This window comes from Nycticebus coucang, chromosome 2 (assembly GCF_027406575.1).
Source record: "Nycticebus coucang isolate mNycCou1 chromosome 2, mNycCou1.pri, whole genome shotgun sequence".
Taxonomy (NCBI): domain Eukaryota; kingdom Metazoa; phylum Chordata; class Mammalia; order Primates; family Lorisidae; genus Nycticebus; species Nycticebus coucang.
The window spans coordinates 16,566,703-16,593,260 of record NC_069781.1 but is presented as its reverse complement, the minus strand read 5'-3'; the positions used below and the strand labels follow the sequence as shown (position 1 = coordinate 16,593,260).

The window sequence follows — 26,558 nt, the reverse complement described above, 5'->3', positions numbered from 1 at the left end:
GCCACAAATCTAACCTCAGCAAATTTTAAAAAATAGAAATTATTCCTTGCATCTTCTCAGACCATCATGGAATAAAAGTTGAACTCAATAACAGCAGGAATCTGCATACACATACAAAAACATGGAAGCTAAACAACCTTATGGTGAAGGATAGATGAGTTATAGACGAGATTAAGAAGGAAATTACCAAATTTTTGGAACAAAACAACAATGAAGACACGAATTATCAGAACCTCTGGGATACTGCAAAGGCAGTGCTAAGAGGGAAATTTATAGTGCTGCAAGCCTTCCTTAAGAAAACGGAAAGAGAGGAAGTTAATAACTTAATGGGACATCTCAAGCAACTGGAAAAGGAAGAACACTCCAACCCCAAACCCAGCAGAAGAAAAGAAATAACCAAAATCAGAGCAGAATGAAATAAAATTGAAAACAAAAGAATTACACAACACATCAATAAATCCAAAAGTTGGTTTTTTGAAAAGATCAATAAAATAGATAAACCTTTGGCCAATCTAACCAGGGAAAAAAGAGTAAAATCTCTAATTTCATCAATCAGAAATGGTAAAGATGAAATAACAACAGACCCCTCAGAAATTCAAAAAAATCCTTAACGAATACTACAAGAAACTCTACTCTCACAAATATGAAAATCTGAAAGAAATCGACCAATACCTGGAAGTACACCACCTTCCAAGACTTAGCCAGAACGAAGTGGAAATGTTGAACAGGCCTATATCAAGTTCTGAAATAGCATCAACTATACAAAATCTCCCTAAAAAGAAAAGCCCAGGACCAGATGGCTTTACGTCAGAATTCTACCAAACATTTAAAGAAGAACTAGTACCTATACTACTAAACCTCTTCCAAAATATAGAAACAGAAGGAATATTACGCAACACATTCTACGAAGCAAACATCACCTTGATCCTCAAACCAGGGAAAGACCCAACAAGAAAAGAAAATTATAGACCAATATCACTAATGAATATTGATGCTAAAATACTCGATAAGATCCTAACAAACAGAATCCAACAACACATCAAAAAAATTATACACCACGACCAAGTGGGATTTATCCCAGGGTCTCAAGTCTGGTTCAATATACGTAAATCTATAAATGTAATTCAACACATAAACAAACTAAAAAATAAGGACCATATGATTCTTTCAATCGATGCAGAAAAAGCTTTTGATAATATCCAGCATCACTTCATGATCAGAACACTTAAGAAAATCGGTATAGAAGGGACATTTCTTAAACTAATAGAGGCCATCTACAGCAAACCCACACCCAATATCATATTGAACGGAGTTAAATTGAAATCATTTCCACTTAGATCAGGAACCAAGCAAGGTTGCCCACTGTCTCCATTGCTCTTTAACATTGTAATGGAAGTTTTAGCTATTGCAATTAGGGAAGAAAAGGCGATCAAGGGTATCCACATAGGGTCAGAAGAGATCAAACTTTCACTCTTCGCAGACGATATGATCGTATATCTGGAAAACACTAGGGATTCTACTACAAAACTTTTAGAAGTGATCAAGGAATACAGCAATATCTCAGGCTACAAAATCAACACCCATAAATCTGTAGCCTTTATATATACCGACAATAACCAAGCTGAAAAAACAGCCAAGGACTCTATTCCTTCCACAGTAGTGCCAAAGAAGATGAAATATTTGGGATTATACCTAACAAAGGATGTGAAAGATCTCTACAAAGAGAACTATGAAACTTTAAGAAAAGAAATAGGTGAAGATGTTAACAGATGGAAAAACATACCATGCTCATGACTGGGAAGAATCAACATTGCTTAAATGTCCATACTACCCAAAGCAATATATAATTTTAATGCAATTCCTATTAAAGCTCCATTGTCATATTTTAAAGATCTTAAAAAAATAATACTTCGTTTTATATGGAATCAGAAAAAACCTCGAATAGCCAAAACATTACTCAGCAATAAAACCAAAGCAGGAGGAATCACGCTACTAGACCTGAGACTGTACTATGAATTGATAGTGATCAAAACAGCATGGTCCTGCCACAAAAACAGAGAAGTGGATGTCTGGAACAGAATAGAGAACCAGGGGATGAATCCAGCTACTTACCGTTATTTCATCTTTGACAAGCCAATTAAAAACATTCAGTGGGGAAAAGGTTCCCTATTTGACAAGTGGTGCTGGGTGAACTGGCTGGCGATCTGTAAAAGACTGAAACTGGACCCACATCTTTCACCATTAACTAAGATAGACTCTCACTGGATAAAAGATTTAAACTTAAGACATGAAACTATAAAAATACTTGAAGAAAGTGCAGGGAAAATGGGTGAATATTTTATAAGGAGGACTCCCCAGGCAATTGAAGCAGTATCAAAAATACATTACTGGTACCTGATCAAACTAAAAAGCTTCTGCATAGTCAAGAACATAGTAAGTGAAGGAAGCAGACAGCCCTCAGAATGGGAGAAAATATTTGCAGGTTATACCTCCGATAAAGGTTTAATAACCAGAATCCACAGAGAACTCAAACGTATTAGCAAGAAAAGAACAAGTGATCCCATCTCAGGGTGGGCAAGGGACTTGAAGAGAAACTTCTCTAAAGAAGACAGATGCACCATCTACAAACACATGAAAAAGAGCTCATCATCCTTAATCATCAGGGAAATGCAAATCAAAACTACTTTGAGATATCACCTAACCCCAGTAAGAGTAGCCCACATAACAAAATCCCAAAACCAGAGATGTTGGTGTGGATGTTGAGAAAAGGGCACACTTCTACATGCTGGTGGGAATGCACACTAATATTCCTTCTGGAAGGATGTTTGGAAAATTCTTAGAGACCTAAAAATAGACCTGTCATTCGATCCTATAATTCCTTTACTAGGTTTATACCCAGAAGACCAAAAATCACAATATAACAAAGACATCTGTACCAGAATGTTTATTGCAGCCCAATTCATAATTGCTAAGTCATGGAAGAAGCCCAAGTGCCCATCGACCCATGAATGGACTAGCAAACTGTGGTACATGTATACCATGGAATATTATGCAGCCTTAAAGAAAGATGGAGACTTTAACTTTTTCATGTTTACATGGGTGGAGCTGGAACATATTCTTCTTAGCAAAGTATCTCAGGAATGGAAGAAAAAGTATCTAATGTACTCAGCCCTACTATGAAGCTAATTTATAGCTTTCACATGAAGGCTATAACCCAACTATAGCAGAAGCATATGGGGAAAGGGCTAAGGAAGGAGAAGGGAGGGGGAGGTTAGGGTAGAGGGAGGGTAATGGGTGTAGCCACACCTGTGGTGCATCTTAGAATGGGTACAGGCGAAACTTACTAAATGCAGAATACAAATGTCTACATACAATAACTAAGAAAATGCCGTGAAGGCTACGTTGAACAGTTTGATGAGAATATTTCAGATTGTGTATGACACCAGCACATTGTACCCCTTGATTGCACAGCTGTGGTTTAACAATAAAAAAGAAAGAGAGAGAATTAACCAAGGAATTAAATTGGAAGTAATTTGGAGAAGATTTTATCAATCAAAATTCATCAGTATGTGTGATAAGTGTTTTATTAGTTTAAATATTCTAATTAAAATACTTATAACACAATATTATTCTAGGGGCTCTCCTATCCTGCCGGAATAGTTAATCTTTCTGTGATGACTTAAGGGAATAGTTAAGAACAGCTTCACTTGGGCAGGACTGTAACACATAGCACAGTGTGCTGCTGAATTTCCCAGCTCTTCCCTGACTATCTTCTAGTACTTTCTTCAGCAGTCAATGAGATTGCCATGGACATACTCTTTTTTTTCTGTGTTATGCAATCTTGAAGCCTGATACTAGGATAGGGTTGGCAGTTTAGAAGTTTTGGTAGATTTGATTTTAGTCACTTTTCTTTGTTCTCATTTGTAAAAAGAGTTGATAAATTACAATTATGAAAATGATTCCACATGGAACTGAGGCTGTTTATTCTAAAAATACAATAGAGAGACTCTATCATTGTGCCTATTAAATTTAATTTCATTTTTTGGTTTCCAGCAAAATTGAAGGCATAGAAAATTTGTGTAATCTGCAAAAGCTAAACCTTGCAGGAAATGAAATTGAGCATATCCCAGTATGGCTAGGGAAGAAATTAAGGTCTTTACAAGTGCTCAATCTGAAAGGCAACAAGATATCATCGGTAAGTTATTCCAAAATTGCAAGAATATTTTTTCATATTTTTAGACATGTTAAAAAATAAAAGATTAAAAATCTAAGTTTTTTAAAAATGGGATTTCTTTTATTGACATGTCCTTGGGCCTTTGGCCAAATCCTAAATTCTTATATAACCCAAGATTCTCTAGCATAATTAAATATAGGCAGTCTAGCTGGGCATTGTGGCGGGTGCCTGTAGTCCCAGCTACTGGGGAGGCTGAGGCAAGAGAATCGCCTAAGCCCAGGAATTGGAGGTTGCTGTGAGCTGTGATGCCACAGCACTCCACTGAGGGCAATAAAGTGAGACTCTGTCTCAAAAAAAATAAAAATAAATATAGGCAGTCCTCATTCGCCTTATAGTATTTATCATTCATTTGAGACTTAGTGCATTCTTGTTAAGGAGGTATACAGGGATTATATTTATAATCCTATGAGTTAGATAATATCTGATTCAGGTAAAGTCATAGCTTGTATCAGAATCCAGATCACTGAATGTCTATAACAGAATTCTTTTTTTCTGACAATATTACCTCACAGTAAAGTTTTCAGATGTATGAATTAATTTGATTATGATGTTAGGTGTTATAAGAGGTTCATCACTAGCTTTTTACAGTAAAACAACTTAGGGCCAGGAATGATGGCTCACGCTTATAATCCTAGTGCTCACAGAGGCCAGGGCGAGTGAATCTCCTGAGCTCAGGAGTTCGAGACTAGCCTGAGCAAATAGCTGAGTGTTGTGGTGGGTGCCTATAATACAAGCTACTTGGGAGCCTGAGGCAAGAGGATTACTTGTGCCCAAGAGGTTCAGGTTGCTGTGAGCTATGATGCGATAGCCCTCTACTGAGGGTGACAAAGTAAACCTCTGTCTCAAGGAAAAAAACAACTTAGTTATTATGATTCTTCACATAATTGAATAATGATATATATTTTTCTTTGAAGTATAATGTATGATTTTCTTATGGTATTTATTTGCAGTTAGGTGTTCAATAAGCGTTTGCTTAGTAAAAACATTAACTTATTTAAATTTGTACTAAATTAGAAAAATCATGCTATAAACATCAGTTATTGAATAGAAAATGAAAAATATGACTTCAACTATGGACCTAGATTTGCCTTCCATGTCCTTGGAGAATTCCCTAATCCCTCTAAAACTCACTGTTTAAATCAGAAATTCCTGTACTGCTTCCTTTATAGGGGTATTATGTGGCTCAAATGAAATGATAGATGTGAAAATGTTTTAAAAACTTAAAAACACTAAATAAGTCTAAGGCTGTATTCCTTAAACCTTCACCAGCAGATGCCAATAATTATAAGTTACATTTATTTAATGCTGTATTATTAACATTTTTTAATTTCATTTTCATGAGGATGTGGTAAGGTGACTCTCTACCATTTTACTGTGACAGTCCCAAAGCCTCAGAGCCCAAGCCTCATGACATGTTGTCCAAGATCACCTTGGAGCTCTTGAAGTTATGGGATGATGGCAGAGATAGCCATGGATCTAAAATTTGCTACAAGTATTTCTCAAAGTACTTGATCTGATTCAGGTAGTACTAGGTTCACCTGAGTAATATGAAAATCATTCAATAAATAAACATACATTTCTAATTTTATCTGATATTCTCAACTTAGATTTTATTTGACACTGGCATCATTAAAAGTAATGCATATTATTTTAGGAGAGAAGTTTTATTTGTACTAGTTATTTGGAATTCTGTTTCTAAACCTTTTTAAATTCTTCTTCGAATACTATTAGAATCTCACTTTAAAAATGTATCTCTACATATCCTTATGTCTTTTAACTATCAATTATAACTTAGTTATTTGAAGATTTGTCAGACTCTTTTTTATAGCCTTTTTTAAATTTGTTCAATCGGTATAATGAAAAGACAATAGTTTAGAGTTACACAGACTTGAATTGAAATCTTATTTCATTCACTTCTGGGCTTTGAGCTTTGGGCCAAGTCACCTAACTTTTTGGATTTTCAGTTCTTCATCTGTAAAATTAAGATGATCCTAGGTTGTTATGAGGAATCACACATGAAATGCTATATAGAAAATGTATAATACTACCCTGATACACTATAAATACTCCCTTTCTGCCTCTCCCCTTAAACCACTACTTTTTGGTAACTGGTTACATGAATAGATTCCTTGCCATATTAAGAGAGATTTCCTTAATTGATTACTTTAAGTATATGTATTATTATTAAATTAAATTATACCAACACTGATGTTTTATCATTTCAGCTCCAAGATGTAAGCAAGTTGAAACCACTTCAAGATTTGACTTCTCTGATCCTAATTGAAAATCCAATTGTGACCCTTCCTCACTATCTACAGTTTACCATTTTCCACCTCCGTTCACTGGAAAGTTTGGAAGGTCAGCCAGTTACCACTCAGGATAGACAGGAAGCTTTTGACAGATTCAGTTTAGGTAAGATGACATTTAAACTCAATTTGGATGAGGGAAGAATTTGTTTTCAGGAGTTATCTAGAAAAATGTATTATGAAGTTTATAATGTTATTAAAATGTGTATGGGAAATGGCACCCTAAGTTAATAAATTCAACAAATATTTATTGAACATATACTGGACACCAGGCAGAATATTTGATACTAAGGATACAATAATGAGCAAGACATATGGTGCTTGCCTTCATGCAACTTATGTTTTAGTAGAGAAAATAGATAAAAAGCAAATAAACCCAAATGTGTAATGGGGGAAACCTCCTTGTGGTACAAAGGAATGGCTCTCGTAGGAGGTGACATTTAAGCTGAAAGGAAAGGGAAGAAAGGGTTAGCCATGTGAAGAATGACATTCAGGAAGAAAAAGCAACTTGTTTTATGAGGTTAGAAAGACCCTGGTGACTTCAAGGAATGGAAAGAAAAACAGAAGGACTGGAGGATAGCTCAAGAAAAAGTTTGGAGAGATAGGGAGGTGTGAAATGGCATAGGACCTTGGGATTTGGATTTTATTCCAATTCCATTGGCTTGGAAAGTCATCGACAATTTTTAAGTAGAGATGGGACTAGAGGATCCAGTTTATATTTGAAGAAGATCATTTTTGATACATGGTAGAGAATGATTTGGAGCAGGACAAAATGGGGATGAAGGGACCTGTTAGGAAGTTAGTGCAGTAATCCAGGCTAACATCTATGTCATACCACCTTGAACATCCCTAATTTAGTTCAATTTTGGAAACTAAGTAGGTTGGGCCAAGTTAGTACTTGGATGGTAGTAATCCAGGCTAGAAATATGAGTAGCCTGTACTTAAGTGGTGGACGTGGAAATGAACAAAAAGAGGAATAAATTTTGAAGGCAGAATCAGCAGCACTTTAAAATGGATTGGCTAATTCTCAGCCTTCTGACTTAAGTAAGTGGCTAGATGGTGATATCATTTATAAAAATAGGTAAATTCAGAGTTTTATGTAGGACATGTTGAGTTTAAAATGTCTGTGAAACAACCAAGTAGAGGTATCAAGTAGAGAGTCAAAAATGTGAATCTAGAGTTTAAAGAAATATGGGCTAGAGATATAAATTGGGGGTCATCAGCATAAAAATAATATTTAATTCATGGGCACCAGCTCATTCAGGGTAGGGGTTAGAATGAGGAAGAAGAGCAGCCTGTTAAGGAATCTGAGAATGAGAGGCCTGCAAAGTAGGAGAAAACCTGGAAATAGTGGATTGCAAAAGCCCAGAGACGAAGGTTTCAAGAGAGGAAGTGGTCAATCACATTGAATGTTGCTGAGACATGAAGTGAGATGAGCAGAGAAAGAAGTACTTTAGATTGATAACATGTGATAATGATTTTGACAGGAGAAGATAAGTAGTGGTGGGGACAAAGGCTAGTTTATCATGGGTTGAAGAGTGAATGAGACGGAAACATTTGCCTAATGATATGAAATTTCCTCCCATAATTTCTCTCTCCCTAGTACTTAATAAGTGAGTTTAAAAAAAAAAAAAAAAAAGTTAAAAAAAGAATTAAAAATTGACCAATAGTTTCCACACCAGGAAATGGGCAGAAACAATGAATGAAGTAAACCTCAAAGGCAATAATAAAAGAAATAAACAGAATATTCAAGATAGAGGGGAGAAATAAGTCACAGCACAATTCTTTTGAACCTTGAGAAGAGAAGAGAATAGGGTTTGAGGGGAAAAGTCATCCCTTGGTAGAAGGGGTACTTTCTCCATCAAAAAGGTGAGAAGATAGCTGCTTGTGTGAGTAATTTTGTTGCTTTGATGGTGGAAAAAATAAGGATCCAATGACAGGATCATTTGATCAATGAAATAAAAGGTCATCAGCTGAGAGAAAAAATAGAAAAATATGTATGGGAGGTTTTAGGAGAAAGAAAAAGGTATTAAGTACCCATTTTAGAATGTTAGGAAATGAATCATGTTCAACCATTTGCAATTGATGTTAGTCTGTTTTGACCTACAAAAATGGCAATTTCATATGGTTTGACTCAATACCTGAGAAACATGGAAACATGGAAAATTTCTAATAATTTGGAATCCCAACTCAACATTTATTATTCTGAAGTTTTTGTTTTAGGATCATTAAAAATATAATTAATGCAAAAAAATGTCATATAAATATACTACTGGGGCAAATGTTTGATACAGTACTTACGGTTCATTCATGACTTCAGATATTAGAAGCCTTTAATATGCTAGGCTGTTAGGATCCTGTGGTAAGCCAGACAGATACAGTTTCTGCTTTTGTGATGCTTTAGTAGGGAAGGCAAACAGCTAAGCTATTTGATCACATTTTATAACTCCCTGTGTGACAAGGGCTATAGCAGAAGTTCAGGTTGGCAAGGGAGCATTCCTGAAAAGCAATTTAACTGAGAGAGGATAGGGTCAGGGCAGGCTTCTCAAAATGTTATTTGAAATTTAAGACCTAGAGGTTGTAAAATAAAATAGTCCAGTAGGAGGTAGAGGAAGACAGTTCCAGGCAAAAAGGTGTGAATAAAAACCTGTAGGTGAAAAGAGGCAACACATCTGAAGAACTGGAATCACTTTAGGAAAGCTGAAGTTGAATATGCTTGAGGATGAACCTGAAGAGAGGAGCCTTGTCAGGTCTTATCCTAAGAAGAAGCCTTTGAAGGATTTTAGGATAATGTGATGTTTTGCAAAGATATTTGTAGTATCCTTTAAATGTAATTGCTAATATAAAATAAAATAGTGCATTTTGTAAAGGTGATCTGGGGAAGAAATTTCATTCATCAACACACTAGTTGGATTAAATACTTGGAGTAGAGTATGATCTTTTAAAAATGTCATCCAAATGATAATAATGCCTCGTTGCCTTTTAATATAAATCAATTTTGCCAGGTACGGTGGCTCACACCTTAATCCTAGCACTCTGGGAGGTTGAGGTAGGTAGATTGCTTGAGCTCAGGAATTGGAGACCAGCCTAAGCAAGAGCAAGACTCCATCTCTAAAAATAGTTGAGCATTGTGGTGGCACCTGTAGTCCCAGCTACTCAGGAGGCTGAGGTAAGACTTTGAGTTTGCTGTAAGCTATGACAACACCATGGCAACAACGTAAGACGGTCTTAAGGATAAATGGAACTTTACCCTGGAAGTGAGAACAATGTAACCTAAATATTGTACCCTCATATTAATTTGAATAAAGTTTAAAACAATAAAATCTAAATCTTCAGCTAAAGAAAGAAGACTGTCTCAAGAAAAAAATATATATATACGTATATAAATAAATTTCAAGGTGAACTATATTTCAATTCACCAGACTTAGACTTTTCTGCTATTGTTTTGAGAAATAGTCATGTTTTTCAAGTAGGAAATATAATGACAAACTATTAAAATTTTATTGGCAGAGGAGGTAGAAAGACTAGAAAGAGACTTGGAAAAGAAGACAATGGAAAATGAAGAGCTTAAGAGCAAACAAGTAAGGTTCCTTGAAGAAATTAAAAATCAAGATAAACTGAACAAATCATTAAAAGAGGAGGCTATGTTACAGAAACAGAGCTGTAAGGAACTAGAGACTGACCTGAACACAAAGAATGAATTGGTAAGTTCATATTTTCCATTGTTTTGGCTGTATTCTCTGAAGACAGAGAATGTCCTTCAATCTAAAAATACAACTTCCTGATCATAGGATTAGGAAGGTGTGGTTTAACAGAAATCTGTACAAAATACTCTATGAATTGTATTTGACTGTGTTCTCTATAATAAGCCTTCCCAAAAGACTAATGCTATCTTGGGCTATGTGAAGTATGGCATTCAGAACAAAAGGAGAAGGTGATGCCCCACACTATGAGGAGCTGATGAGACTGCCCCTGGATGTTTGTATTTTTTTTTTTTTTTTTGGTAGAGACAGAGTCTCACTTTACCACCCTTGGTAGAGTGCCATGATGTCACAGGACACACAGCAACCTCTAGCTCTTGGGCTTACGCAATTCTCTTGCCTCAGCTTCCCAAGCAGCTGGGACTACAGGCACCGGCCACAACGCCCAGCTATTTTTTTTTTTTTGGTTGCAGTTTGGCCGGGGCTGGGTCTGAACCTGCCACCCTTGGTATATGGGGCCAGTGCCCTACTCACTGAGCCACAGGATGTTTGTATTTTTTTAAACAACTTTGTAGGTGAGGTTGTACATTGGCAAAAACTTTTTTTTTATTATTATTAAATCATAGCTGTGTACATTAATGCGATCATGGGGCACCATACACTAGTTTTATAGATGGTTTGACACATTTTCATCACACTGGTTAACATAGCCTTCCTGGCATTTTCTTAGTTATTGTGTTAAGACATTTATATTCTACATTTACTAAGTTTCACATATACCCTTGTAAGATGCACCGCAGGTGTAATCCTACCAATCACTCTCCCTCTGCCCATCCTCCCCCCTCCCTCCCCTCCCTCTCCTCCTTCCCCCTATTCTTAGGTTAATAACTAGGTTATAGCTTTCATACGAATGCCATAGATTAGTTTCATAGTAGGGCTGAGTACATTGGATACTTTTTTCTTCCATTCTTGAGATACTTTACTAAGAAGAATATGTTCCAGCTCCATCCATGTAAACATGAAAGAGGTAAAGTCTCCATCTTTCTTTAAGGCTGCATAATATTCCATGGTGTACATATACCACAATTTATTAATCCATTCGTGGGTCGATGGGCACCTGGGCTTTTTCCATGACTTAGCAATTATGAATTGGGCTGCAATAAACATTATGGCACAAATATCTTTGTTATACTGTGGTTTTTGGTCTTCTGGGTATATACCTAGTAGAGGAATTATAGGATTGAATGGCAGATCTAATTTTAGATCTCTAAGTGTTCTCCAAACATCTTTCTAAAAGGAATGTATTAATTTGCATTCCCACCAGCAGTGTAGAAGTGATCCCTTTTCTACACATCCATGCCAACATTGCTGGTCTTGGGACTTTGTGATATGGGCTAATCTTACTGGAGTTAGATGGTATCTCAAGGTAGTTTCGATTTGCATTTCTCTGATGATTAAAGATGTTGAGCACTTTTTCATATGTCTGTAGGCCGTGTGCCTGTCTTCTTCAGAGAAGTTTCTCTTCAAGTCCCTTGCCCAGCCTGCGATGAGATCACTTTTTCTTTTTTTGCTTATACGTTTGAGTTCTCTGTGGATTCTGGTTATTAAACCTTTGTCAGAGACATAACCTGCAAATATCTTCTCCTATTCTGAGAGCTGTCTGCTTGCTTTATTTACTGTGTTCTTGGCTGTGCAGAAGCTTTTTAGTTTGATCAGGTCCCAGTAGTGTATTTTTGAAGCTGCTTCAATTGCCTGGGTGGTTCTCCTCATAAAATACTCACCCAGACAGATTTCTTCAAGGGTTTTCCCTGCACTCTCTTCTAGCATTTTTATAGTTTCATGTCTTAAGTTTAAATCTTTTTTTTGTTTGTTTTTTTTTTTGGCCGGGGCTGGGTTTGAACCCGCCACCTCCGGCATATGGGACCGGCGCCCTACCCTCTGAGCCACAGGCGCCGCCCAAGTTTAAATCTTTAATCCAGTGAGAGTCTATCTTAGTTAATGGTGAAAGGTGTGGGTCCAGTTTCAGTCTTCTACAGGTTGCCATGAGCATGGTAATTTTCTTCCATTTGTTAACATTTTCAGCTATTTCTTTTCATAGAGTTTCATAGTTCTCTTTATAGAGATCTTTCATGTCGTTTGTTAGGTAAACTCCCAAATATTTCAACTTCTTTCACACTACTGTGAATGGAATAGTGTCCTTAACTGTTTTTTCAGCGTGACTATTCTTGTTGACTATTGACTATTGTTAGTATATATAAAGGCTACCGATTTATGAATGTTGATTTTGTAACCTGAGATGCTGCTGTATTCCTTGATCACTTCTAAGAGTTTTATAGTAGAATCCCTGGTATTTTCCAGATATACAGTCATATCATCTGCGAAGAGTGAAAGTTTGATCTCTTCTGACCCTATATGGATACCCTTGATCACCTTTTCTTCCCTAATTGCGATGGCTAAAACTTCCATTACAATGTTAAAGAGCAGTGGGGACAATGGGCAGCCTTGTCTGGTTCCTAATCTGAGTGGAAACGATTTCAATTTGACTCCATTCAATACGATATTGGCTGTGGGTTTGCTGTAGATGGCCTTTATCAGTTTAAGAAATGTCCCTTCTATACCAATTTTCTTAAGTGTTCTGATCATGAAGCGATGCTGGTTATCAAAAGCTTTTTCTGCATCAATTGAGAGAATCATATGGTCTTTGTTTTTTAATTTGTTTATGTGCTGAATTATACTTATAGATTTACGTACATTGAACCAGCCTTGAGACCCTGGGATAAAACCAACTTGGTCATGATGTATAATTTGTTCGATGTGTTGCTGGATTCTGTTTGTTAGGATCTTGTTGAATATTTTTGCATTTATATTCATTAGTGATATTGGTCTATAATTTTCTTTTCTTGTTGGGTCTTTTCCTGGTTTGAGGATCAGGGTGATGTTTGCTTCATAGAACGTGTTGGGTAGTCTTCCTTCTTTTTGTACATTTTGGAACAGGTTGAGTAATATAGGTACTAGTTCCTCTTTGAAGGTTTGGTAGAATTCTGACGTGAAGCCATCTGGTCCCCGGCTTTTCTTTTTAGGGAGATTTCGTATGGTTGATGCTATTTCAGAACTTGATATTGGCCTGTTCAACATTTCCACTTGATTCTGGCTAAGTCTTGGAAGGTGATGTGCTTCCAAGTATTGGTCAATTTCCTTCAGATTTGCATATTTCTGAGAATAAAGTTTCTTGTAGTATTCATTAAGGACATTTTGAATTTCTGAGCAGTCTGTTGTTATTTCATCTTTGTTGTTTCTGATTGATGAAATTAGAGATTTTACTGATTTTTTTTTCTGATTAGGATAAGCAGAGGTTTATCTATTTTATTGACCTTTTCGAAACACCAACTTTTTGATTTATTGATCTGTTGTATAATTCTTTTGTTTTCAATTTCATTTAATTCTGCTCTAATTTTGGTTATTTCTTTTCTTCTACTGGGTTTGGGGTTGAAATGTTCTTCCTTTTCCAGTTGCTTAAGATGTCCCATTAAGTTGTTAACTTCCTCTCTTTCTATTCTCTTGAGGAAGGCTTGCAGTGCTATAAATTTCCCTCTTAGGACTGCCTTTGCGGTATCCCAGAGGTTCTGATAATTCGTGTGTTCATTGTCATTTTGTTCCAGAAATTTGGCAATTTCCTCCTTAATCTCATCTCTGACCCAGCTGTCATTCAACATCAGGTCATTTAACTTCTATGTTTTTGTATGAGTATTTAGATTCCTGTTGTTACTGAGTTCAACTTTTATTCCATGGTGGTCCGAGAAGATGCAAGGAATAATTTCTATTCCTTTAAATTTACTGAGGTTAGACTTGTGACCTAAGATGTGATCGATTTTGGAGTATGTTCTGTAGGCTGATGAGAATTATGTGTATTCAGTTTTGTTGGGATAAAATGTTCTGTAGATGTCTGCTAAATGCAAATGTTGGATGGTTAGGTTTAAATCTAAAATTTCTTTGCTTAGCTTCTTAGTGGAGGATTGATCCAACACTGCCAAAGGAGTGTTGAAATCTCTGACTATTATGGAGCTGGAGGAAATCAAGTTGCTCAGGTCTGTTAGAGTTTCTCTTATAAATTGAGGCGCATTCTGGTTGGGTGCATAAATATTCATAATTGAAGTCTCATCATATTGAGGATTACTGTTAACAAATATGAAGTGACCATTCTTGTCCCTCCTTACTTTTGTTGGTTAAAGCCTATTGTATCTGCAAATAGAATTGCAACACCTGCTTTTTTCTGATTACTTTTTGCCTGAAATATGGACGACCATCCTTTCACCCTGAGTCTATATTTTTTAAGGTAAGACTCTTGTATGCAGCAAATATGTGGCCTGAGTTTTTGTATCCAGTCAGCTAACCTGTGCCTCTTTAGAGGACAGTTTAAGCCGTTCACATTAATGGAGAATATTGATAAGTCTGGTAAAATTGTGGGTATCGAGTTTTTCGAAAGTCCAGTGGACATTTTTAATCCTTTCACCATTGTGGAAATTGGAGTTTGATCAAAAGTTTCTGAGTGAGTTTACTTTTGTGGTAGAGGTTTGGGCTGGTCATTATGGAGGATAGGTCTGAGAATATCCTGAAGAACTGGTTTGGTTATGGCAAATTTCTTCAACATATGAATGTCATTAAAGTATTTAATTTCTCCATCATAAATGAAACTGAGTTTAGCTGGATATAGGATCCAGGGTTGAAAGTTATTTTGTTTTAGGAGATTAAAAGTCGATGACCACCCTCTTCTGGCTTGAAAAGTTTCAGCAGAGTGATCTGCAGTCATTCTAGCATTCCTCCCTTTGTAGGTAATGGATTTCTTATGTCTGGCTGCTTTCAGAATTTTCTCCTTCATATTAACTTTAGTGAAGTTAATTATGATATGCCTGGGGGATGTCTTATTCAGATTGAGTCTTGCTGGGGTTCTGAAACTGTCTGCTATCTGAATTTCAGAATCTCTTGGCATGTTTGGAAAATTCTATTTCATAATTTCATGGAGAAGGGCCTCTGTGCCTTGCGAGACCACTTCATCACTTTCAGGGATTCCAATGAGGCGGATATTAGCCTTCTTCAAATTATCCCAGAGCTCTCTGAGAGAATGATCCATTTTTGTTCTCCATTTCTCTTACTCTTTGAGAGTTTGGGAGTGTTCAAAAGCTTTGTCTTCAATGTCAGAGATCCTTTCTTCTGCTTGCTCCACTCTGTTACTGAGGGATTCTACTGTATTTTTCAGATCTTTGAGGGCTGCAAATTCTTGCTTCAGTGCATCAAAATCTTTGGTGGTTTTGTCTTTAAATTTGTTAAATTCTTGAGACAACTTTTGAATTTCTCCTCGAATTTCTAATTCTGACTTTTGAATTGCTCTTTGAATTTGTAATTCCAAATTTTCCTCCATTCTATTAATCTCGTTTGCAATCCAAATTCTGAGTGTGATTTCTGACATCTCGGCCAGCTGTTTATGAATGGGATCTTCGGTTACATCTGCCATATCTTTCCTTGGGGGGGTTGATCTATTCTGGTTATTCATATTACCAGAGTTTTTCCACTGATTGCGCGCCATGATTATTTTACACCATTTGACTTTTCCCCTGGAGCTTTGTCGAGTACCCGTACAGTGCTATGGCCTGAGAAACTGGGGACCTGTTTGGTATGGTGGGGCTAAGTGGTTTTGTCTTATTTTCAGATGGTCTCTGTCCAACCCCAAGGTCATGGAGGTATCATGTGGGGAAGAGAGGGGCAGAGAGTAACAACAGGTTGTCACGCGGACCAATCCAGGGACCACCACAAGCTCATCACAGCTAAGCCTGACAGACAGTCACACCATCCATCCCAGATACTCTGGAAACCAGGCTTCTGCTGGTGGCACAATACTGGCTCTGTCAATCACTTCACTTCCCGGCAAAAACTTTTAGAAGGCAATTTGGCAAAATTATCCAAATTTTAAATGGACATACTTGGTATCTCAGATGTTCTACACTTCCATTTTAATAATATATTCTATAGAAATAGGAAGAATATGTAAAGATTTTGCATACATGTGCATATGTACATACATACATATATGAACATACACATACACAAGGGTATTCACTACAGTATTGTTCATATTAGGAAAAATTGCAAATAACTGAAATGTTCCTTAGTGGACTTTCATACGGTAGAAGAGAGTGTTGCTATTAATAAAATAGGATAGAACTATATGTAGCAACATGGAAGGATGTCTAACACATTTTATTATGTGAAAAAAAAAGCAAGCTGCAAAACAGTATATCAAGTATGATTTTAAACCTAAAAATACTTAGTAGTATATTTAGGGGAACATGGCAAAATATACACTGATCTTTTATTCCTATAGGAGTGGAAGTGTAGAACATTTTCACATTGCCCTTTATGCATATCTGTAATATTTAGATTTTGTTTAATTTGGCTTTATGGTTGAAGTAGGAAAAATATATTAAAACAAAAAGATTTAAACAAACTAGGTAACGTATGTTTAGAAGGTAACTGATCCAGAGACTTCAAACCTTGTGAGAACATATTATATGAGAAACAGACAAAAGAACAGCGGTGTTTGGGCTGGAGAAGAGGTGACTCAGTGAGGTATAAAAATTGCTCTCAGATATTCAAAGAACTATTTCATGGAAGAGGGACTAGAGTTATATACTAAGACCCCATGAGATAAAAAAAGACCTGATAAGTCTTTTTTTAAAAGATAAATGGAATTCTAATAAAACACATTTGCATTTAGTAATAAAATAGAAAATTCTAATAGCTGTCCTGAGATAAAATGTAATAACTCTGGATTGTGTTTGCTGTCATTGAAACAGGCAGAGACTAGCCTGAAATATGCTCAGGGCTTTGGGAAAGATCAAAAACATTAAACAGGAGATAAACTAACTGACCTTAATAGGTTTTTTCAACCAAAGAATCAGATTCTGTAAACTTAGGCTACTTTCCCTGAAGGAAAAAATAATTACTGATATCCTCCCCCTTTTTTTCTTTTGATAATTCCCTGTTCTGACCTGCTTATAACTTAGGGAATTATACTTATCATGTAATTAATAGAATCATAGATACATTTATCCTTTTTTGCATCTCCCTTTTAAGACTGCCATTCTTAATTACTAGTTTTGATAACAAGAAGAATTCTGTCTAAATATTTACTTTTTTTAACAAGGAGAAAAGAATGTTCCTTCCTTTGTGTGGGGAAGAAAATTGTTATTTGAAATATGATTCTTAACTGCTTCCTTCTGGAACATTTCTTTGCCTGAGAAAAAAAGGTAATTTACACTATGGGGACATGAGGGAAAGACAGGGAAGCCTTCCCAGCAATGTTATTCAAATGTTCAAAACATTTGTGGGTTCTTTCATGTGTCTCTTGTTTGAAGATAGTGCTCAAATATCTCAACTGCATTTTAAAGGCATGTAGTGAAGATGTTAATAATCAGATGATTATCAGTAGTTTTGGAGTATATATATGTCTACTGCTCTCCATTCCATAATAAAGTAGAATAGATTGTCAGGTACAGTAGCAGGCACTGTAGTCCCAGCTGCTTGGACATGAGGCAGGAGGATTACTTGAGCTGAGAAGTTGGAGACAAGCCTGGGCGATATAGTGAGATACTATCTCTGGAAAAGAAATAAAATTTAAAAAATAAAGTAGAATGGATGGAAGAGTAATGAAACCAGTGGATAATTACATGATGATCAATTTTATTTAAACAGTGAACTTTTTGTGCCATCACATAATATTCATGCTTAAAATACAAAAACAAAAAAGATTACTTACTGTGATATCATGGACATTTGTAAACATTTAATAAGTTTTCTGGGTTACAGTTCTTTTTTGGAACATAAAATCTATTGTTTATTACTAAGATAAAAGAATTTTATAATTTCTTTTTTTTTTTGTGTGTGTGTGTGTGTGTGTGTGTGTGTGTGTGTGGTTTTTGGCTGGGGCTGGGTTTGAACCCGCCACCTCCGGCATATGGGACCAGCGCCCTACTCCTTGAGCCACAGGAGCCACCCAAGAATTTTATAATTTCTGTATGCTGACTCCATGCATGGTGCATATTAATCAACCCACTGAAACCTTGACAAAATGTTATGTCTTAAGATTTTGCACTATCCTGCAATTATGAATTGTTATACATAGGTCATTATGAAAATTTTGAGATGCACAAAAGTCAAGAAATGTAACATCCATGTGGAGGGAAACAAATGGAACCCTCCCAGCAACACTGATAAGTTGAGCAAGCTGAAACTTGCATGGGTGAATCAAAAAGGATGCTGTCAGCTGTGTTTCTTGGAAGTGAAATTATGGACCATACCAAAGCCTGTCTCAAAACTTTTGTAGTGACCCACATAAATGCTTAGTTTTCTCTTTTGCTTATTTACAATGTTGATGTGTTTGTGCTTTAAATAAATGTTTTGTAAATTGTGAGCAGTTTTTGCTTATTTTCTGTAACTGTTTTTGTTAGAAGTCAGATTGTGCTCGTCTCTGTGCCATTGTTATTTTTATCATAAGCCAATTAAAAATGTTTATATAGTAAATTTATATAACATAAATATTGTATATACAGTGGAAATGAAAGTCCACCCCATTCCCCCGATGTTAGTTATATATCCTTTTGCAAGCTTGTACATATATATGTTATCACATAATATATGTGTAGTTAAGCACATTATACCCTAGAATATTTTTGTGATTTTTCTTAGAAAAGGAATCTTACTATATACAGTCATCCCTTGGTATCCGTGAGGTTCCAGGACTCACACAGATGCTCAAGTCCTTTATATAAAAAGATGTAGTATTTGCATATAACTTATGCACATTCTCCTGTATACTTGAGGTCATCACTAAAGTACTTATAATAACTAATAAAATGTAAGTACTATATAAATAGTTGTATTATTTTGGGAATAATGACAAGAAAAAAGTCTATACATACAAAGTTTAGTACAGACAAAAAGGATACAACCATTCCTTTTTTGGAGTGGTTGCATCCTTTTTTTTAATACGTATATTGTCAATCCACAGTTGGTTGAATCTGCTAATGTAGAACCCATGGATGTAGAGGGTTGACTGTGTATTATTATTCTGTAGCTTATCTTTCACAAAACAGCATATGTATAGACAGTTTTCCAAGTTAAAAAAATATATATATATGTGTATATATAAGTCTTTCTCATTCTTTTTAAAATCAGTGTTGTGTTTCATAAATGGATCCTCCATAATTTAGCCTAGTCCTAATGGATATTTAGGTTGCATCTGCATTTTTGTATTAGAGACAGTACTGTAGAGAAAATTCTTTGTGTGTGTTTATTTGTATATACCTTGTGCATTCATACTAGTATTTCTTTATCATAAATCACTATAGAATTGGTGTGTAATTTGCATTTAAAATTTTCACAAATGTTAATGCATACTTCAACAAGCTTATAACCTGTTTATATTTCCACAGCAGTAAGTGAAAGGGCCCAGTTTCCAACTTGGTATTATTACTTTGAAATTTGTACATATGACAGAAAAGAGTAGAATCTTGTTATTGTTTTAATTTCAAGTTCCTATAGTTGTTGAAGAGTTGAGTATTGCAATTGTATTTACTAGCTATTTTGTATTTCTTCTTTAAATTGCCAGTTCATATTGTTTTGCCTGTTCTTCTGTTATTGCAAAAGACTATTATGTGTTCAAAAAAATAAGTCTGTTTCTTATTCTAAGACCTTACATTTGAAAAAACATTTTTTATTATCTTCTTCAGACTATCTGATAATGATATCACTTATAATTATATGACATTTTCCAGTTTTATAAAGTAGTTGCTCATGCAATAGGCCAATTAAGATATAAACGTAGAGTAGCATTGAAGTGTTTTGGTGGCCATTTAAATCATAGTAGCCTCCCTGTGATACCAACAAGTATTAACTGAATTTACTTTGTACTTTTGCAGGTTATTTAATTCTTGTCCTTTATTTTCCTTATTTTGATTTTATTTTTTATGGCCCCCTGAGCTGTAATTTTTTTCATGCCCCCCCCAAGCTATAATAGTTTATTAATTTAAAAATGAATATGATATACCTGTCCTGCTAGCCTCACACAGTTATGAGTATTTAGTGACATAATGAATGAGAAAATAATTAGAAATGAATCAAGGTAAGTAATGGAAGGTAGTTAATGTATAACTCATAGCTCAAGTGATGATAAAATGTGTCCATGTAAGAATAACACAAGTACTAATAGCCATGTCTTCCTACAGTAAGTTGTCAGTGAAGAGCAATTTATATTATTACACCTTAATTCTCTAAGTTCTCCAGGTGACAATATGTTTGCTTCTTTCTCCTTTTAGCCTTTGTCTTGGTTTCTTGCAGGCCCTTTTCTGGCTGATTGTTTATTCTTCCTAAAAGGTAGTTCTTTCAGGGCTGAACTGCACACTATGATTTTCATGGTTTGCATGATAACTTGTATTACTATGCTTGCTTACATTTTAAGTTTTGAAACTGTCCAGCCTCCTTGGGAAATGTGCTTATTTGTGTGTGTGTATTATTTTTTTTAATGGATGTGTACATACAAAAGCAAATTTGAATGTGGAGGAAAGAATTTGTATTGTTTTTATGATTGGTAAATATGTGACCTGCAGTCAACTCTTGATTATCCATATCTAATACTGCAACTAGCCTTCTTTCAGTTCATTTGACTCCTATTTTGCTCTCATTTATACAGTTCTTCAGCAGACATTTATTGAGCACTTATTACATGCTAAGCCTAGGGCTATAAAAGACACAATAGTACTTTGAAATGCACAGGCTGTTTATTATTGTTTGCCTGCAGAGACCAGTCCATGCATTCTCCATGATGCCAGTGGCATTTGCCTGTTGTTTTCCCCTATTGCCAATGAGCTTCGAGGAGAGAAGCTTAAGATTAGTGGACACTGTTGGTTGTGAGTGGCTTTCTTGAGACTCAAGGACTTAAAGTGTTAGTGCATTTAGTGAAAAATATCAGTGTGGGTAATGCGTTGGACACTCTGCAACAGAACATGAAAAGTGGCATGGCAGACTATTAGATTTGCAATCAGGAGACTTGGAATTGAACTCTACATCTTCTACTACCAGCTATGCTGTTGGGCAAGTTATTTAAACTTCTCTATGCAGCCTTTATCTCAGCGTAGTTGCAAAAATTCAATGAAATAGCTTATGTAAGATGCTTAACACAGAGTCTGGCACACAGTAAGTACTTGGCTCTGTGTTACCTGTTATCTGGGCTGGAATTACTTCCATTTTGATGGATAATCAGGAGGTAACTGTAGCTAAATCATGCACGACTTTGATTTCCTGGGCCTTGTAAAATGTTCATGTTTATTTATGTATTACTCTCTTCAGCTTGCATTTTTATATTCATAAAAATTTTCTGCATGTTTGTTGTCTGATCTCTACTATCAGACACTGGCAAAAACAAAGATTAAAAAATCACTTAGTGGACCTTTGAAATGAACTCAAAGGACTGGGCTAGTAGAAAGTAGGCTAATATTGCTAGATAATTAATAAAATGTTTAATCTCTGCGACTAATGTATAACTTTTGACAAGTCAATTCACTAATCTGAGATTTAATTTATTTAATTATATATCCATAGAATTAGATTGGATGATTTTTTAATCTTATCCCAGCTCCAAGAATTTCTAAGGATAACTATAAAGTTATAATTATAATATAATTATTAATAATATTACATATTTGGATTGATCGACCTTAATTACCCTCCTTATCTTCTGGAATCCTCCTTTTCACTCCTTGTCCCTCTGTAGTTAATGTCAGTTATCATTTTCTCCCATGATTTGAGGCTGTCATTAAAATAGAAGAATAAGTTCAGTGAATTAGTGCTAAATTAGAGAAAGAAAGAAGCCGGTACTTAATAGGTCAGTTGCAGAAAAATAATTGATACAAAGTTATTTTCTTTTTCTTTCTTTTTTTTTTTTTTTTGGAGACAGAGTCTCACTTTGTGGCCCTGGGGTAGAATGCCGTGGCATCGCAGCTCACAGCAACCTCAAACTCTTGGGCTTAAGCGATTGTCTTGCCTTAGCTTCCCAAGTAGCTGGGACTACAGGTGCCTGCCATTAACGCCCCGCTTTTTTTTTAGAGATAAGGTCTTGCTCTGGCTCAGGCTGGTCTTGAACTCCCGAGCTCAGGCAATCCACCCGCCTTGGCCTCCCGGAGTGCTAGGATTATAGATGAGAGCCACCATGCCCGGCCTTGGTGAGACATAGTCTCAACCCTTGGTAAAGTGCCGTGGCGTCATAGCTCACAATAACCCCAAACTCTTGGGCTCAAGTGGTTCTCTTGCCTCAGCCTCCCAAGTAGCAGGGACTACAGGCGCCTGCCACAACACCGGACTTTTTTTTAGAGACAAGGTCTCGCTCTGGCTCAGGCTGGTCTCAAACCTGAGCCAGACAATCTGGCCAGGCAATCTACCCGCCTTGGCCTCCCAGAGTGCTAGGATTATAGACGTGAGCCACCTTGCCTGGCCCAAAATGACCTTTAAAATCTTTGTTCATTGTGCCCTAAAACAGCATATAAACTTCAAAGGTCTTCTATGTGATCTCTTATGATAATTTTGTATTTCATTTTTTATAGTACTTTAGAATTAAGATCAAGTGTTCTGAATGCTGTGCAGTTTGCTGTGGAATTTTTAAAAATACAATTTTTTAGTTATGATGAGAACTTGCCATATCATTATACCTTTATACTAACTTACTGATATGATATATTGTCTCATATAAATTGGGCTAATAGCTAAAACAGAAGACCATGGAACTAACACGAGCATGTCAGAAGCAGTATGAGCTGGAACAGGAATTGGCCTTTCACAAAATTGATGCTAAATTTGAGCCACTAAATTATTATCCATCAGAGGTGAGTTATTTTAATTTTTAAGTAATCCAAAGTTAAAGCCAGCATGGGTTGGGCTAGAGTGGAGACATGTAAGAGATTTTATCAATAACTACTCCACTTTCTTGTTTGAGGTGAATAAACTACATTTTGGTTCAATCTGTGAAATATTTGGCTCAGGGAGTTAGAAAAATAGCTTACAGAGGTAAAAAGCACCAAGAGAATTTTGCCTGCAGCCATATCCATAGCCAAAAGCAACTTACAACCTTTAGTTACCTTGCTTAAGCGTATGGGTTGATCAACTTGCTTAAATCCAAACTTTCAGAAAAAGTGATTTAGTACTATGGAATAATTATCTGCCTGCATGATTTGTTCAGTAATCTTTGGGGTCAATATTAGTCAACCATTATTGGTACGTATTCTATAAAAGCCACTGCAACAGGAGAACTGCCTAATTTCTTTATTTTTTTTAATTTTTTTTATTTTCGGTGCTAAGATAGGATTTTATTAGAAAGAAATACAGAAAGGGTAAAAAACATTAGAGCTTCTGGTTAAGGGGAAGACCTAAATTGGAAGTATCTCACATGGGTTGTTTTAGAGGTATATATCACACTTTAGCCAGAACCTGGTAGGTGGAAAAACACCTTTTCAAAGTTAATGAGTGTATTAACAAATGAATGAATGCAGTTCTTCCAGTCCAGGGAAAAAAGTTAGGGCGTTTCCTTCATGAGATTGCCCTGTCCTAGGAAAACTAGGGTCCACTGTCCAGCCTTGAATGGGGGAACCCTGTATCAGTACTGTTTACTGACCTTATCCAAACCTATTTATCTTCCAAGAGCTCCTTCTCCAAAGAGAATCACATATGAATTTGGGGATAACACAATTTAGTCCATAGTATTCTCTTACTGGCTCCCTTCTCACTTACAAAATATAATCATTCCATCCCCAAGGCCCCAGAGGTCTTAACTGATTTCAGCATCAAGTGTAAAGTCTAAAGTCTCATCTAAATAGCATTTAACTCAAATATGGGTGAGACTTAAGGTACAATTCTTGCTGAGACAAAAATTCCTCTCCAGATATGAATCTGGGAATCTAAACAAGTTATGTACTTCCAAGATGCAATGGTGGGATGCATAAGATATACACTTCCATTCCAAAAGGGATAAATAGGAATGAAGATAAGTGTAATGAGCTCCAAGCTCTCCAAACTTGAGCAAGACAGAATCCATCTGAACCTAAGGTTTCAGAATAAATTTTCTTTGACTTGATGCTGTATCTGCCAGATTTACTGAGATGGTCTTGTCTTGAGGACCTCCTGAGGCTGTGATCCCACCTCCATGCCTCTTCCATGAAGGAATCATGCTCTCAAGGCTCTGGGAAGCCTTGGCTCCACAGCTCCACAGAGAAGTCCCACTTCCAGCTCTATAAGATGTCCTGCCCTCGTGGCTTTGATCAGAGGCTATCTGGCCTGTGGAGAATGAGATGTTGGCCATGATGATCTCTCAATTGCCTTAAGAGTTCTTCTTTCCTTTTCTTGAGTGACAATTTGTATTCACAGGGGAGTGGCTAAATGGTTGACAGCTTTTCTTCATTTTATCTCATCTTTCTTGCTTTGGTTCAACTATCAGTGGTATAGCTTATATAATTCTATGAGTTATTTATTGAGTAAGAGTTCAGCCACACCCTTGGTTTTCTCTTCTGAACATTCTTTATCATTTTTCACAACATGGGCAGGCTGAGAAATTTTTCAATCTTTATACTCTGATTCCTTTTTGCTCAATGATTTCTCCTTGAATGGTTTTTTTCACTTTACTATATATACAAGCAGTCAGGAGGAACCAAACTGCTCCATCAACACTTTTCTTAGAAATGTCTTTAGCTGAAAAGGACTGCCTAATTTCTAAGACCTAGTGATTCCAATCAATATCATATGTTACTTAATTTTTAAAATTCAATTGTTAAAATTTATCAGACTGAGATTTTACTTACATCAGCCAAGAAAACAAAATGAAATAGCCAGATTTCTAATTTGAAAGATTAAACAAAACTGAAAATCATATAACTACAGGCAGTTCTTTAATCAGTTGGTCCAAACTTTCACTCTTCAGTGGTAGGAACAAGAATCCTTTTGAGACCATTTTTACTTCTGATTCCTTTTTGGTAAATTAAGAATAAGACAGAAGAAAAATATGTATTTTTTAAGCTTGTAGCCATGCAGTATTAATATAAACTTAGGCAATTCTGTGATACTTTTGTTACTAATAAAGTCAATAATGTCATTTGCTTGGAAGTTACTTATTAAATCATGTATCTATTAATTTATTTTGCTTTTAGTATGCTGAAATTGACAATACCCCAGATGAAAGCCCTTACATTGGCAAATCAAGATACAAGAGAAATATGTTTGCCACAGAGAGTTACATTATTGATAATGCCCAGGCAGTGCAGATCAAGAAGATTCAGCTAGATGAAGAGGAACAGTTTAGAAATGAGCATGTGAACTTGAGAACCCATGCATCACCGAATGTACAACTGGAAGACAAAGAAAAAAAAATAAGTGCAGGTTTGAAGTTATTTTAAATTCTTTTTTTGTTTATTTAGCAGGCCGTGGCTGGGTTCAAACCTGCCACCCCCACAGGACTTGTGTTCTAATGGGCGCCCGGCCTAAATTCTTTAAAAATATAAAGATTGAGGGCATTGCCTGTGGCTCAGTGAGTAGGGCGCTGGCCCCATATACCAAGGGTGGTGGGTTCAAACTCTGTCCCAGATAACTGCAACAAAAAATAGCTGGGCGTTGTGCCGGCGCCTCTAGTCCCAGCAACTCAGGAGGCTGAGGCAAGAGAACGGCCTAAGCCCAAGAGCTGGAGGTTGCTGTGAGCTATGACGCCACGGCAAAGTAAGACTCTGTCTCTAAAAAAAAAACTATATATATATATATATATATACACACACATACATATAAAGATTGAATACGAAGGCCAATTTTGTTGTATAATTCTTTTAATTAAACATGCTGATGGTATTTATCATATTGTTTACATAAAAAGCCTAAGAGAGAAGTAGTGATTCATTGAGGAGATTGTTTTTTGTGATTCCTGTTATGGTTGAGAATGGGGTTTTTAGGCCATGCATGGTGGCTTACACCTGTAATCCTAGCACTCTGGGAGGCTGAGGTGGGTGGATTGCCCTGAGCACACAGATTCTAGACAAGCCTGAGCAAGAGCAAAACTCCCATCTCTAAAAATAGCTGGGCATTGTGGTGGGCGTCTATAGTCCCAGCTACTTGAGAGGCTGAGGCAAGAGAATCATTGAGCCCACAAGTTGGAGGTTGATATGAGCTATGACACCACGGCACTCTACCAAGGGTGACAAAGTGAGACTCTGTCTCAAAAAAAAAAGAAAATGGGTTTTTTGG

General features: G+C 36.2%; 1 protein-coding gene across 2 annotated transcripts in view; it reads left to right on the top strand.

Moving 5' to 3' along the window:
- Positions 1–26,558, top strand: part of CNTRL (centriolin) — a 110,617-nt gene that overhangs the window by 21,516 nt on the left and 62,543 nt on the right. For both annotated transcript variants that reach the window (XM_053564020.1, XM_053564029.1), the window contains exons 5-9: positions 4,054–4,195; positions 6,460–6,646; positions 10,051–10,244; positions 23,048–23,167; positions 25,478–25,706. In XM_053564020.1, coding sequence (XP_053419995.1) covers positions 4,054–4,195; positions 6,460–6,646; positions 10,051–10,244; positions 23,048–23,167; positions 25,478–25,706 — 872 coding nt within the window. The remainder of the gene's footprint in view (positions 1–4,053; positions 4,196–6,459; positions 6,647–10,050; positions 10,245–23,047; positions 23,168–25,477; positions 25,707–26,558) is intronic.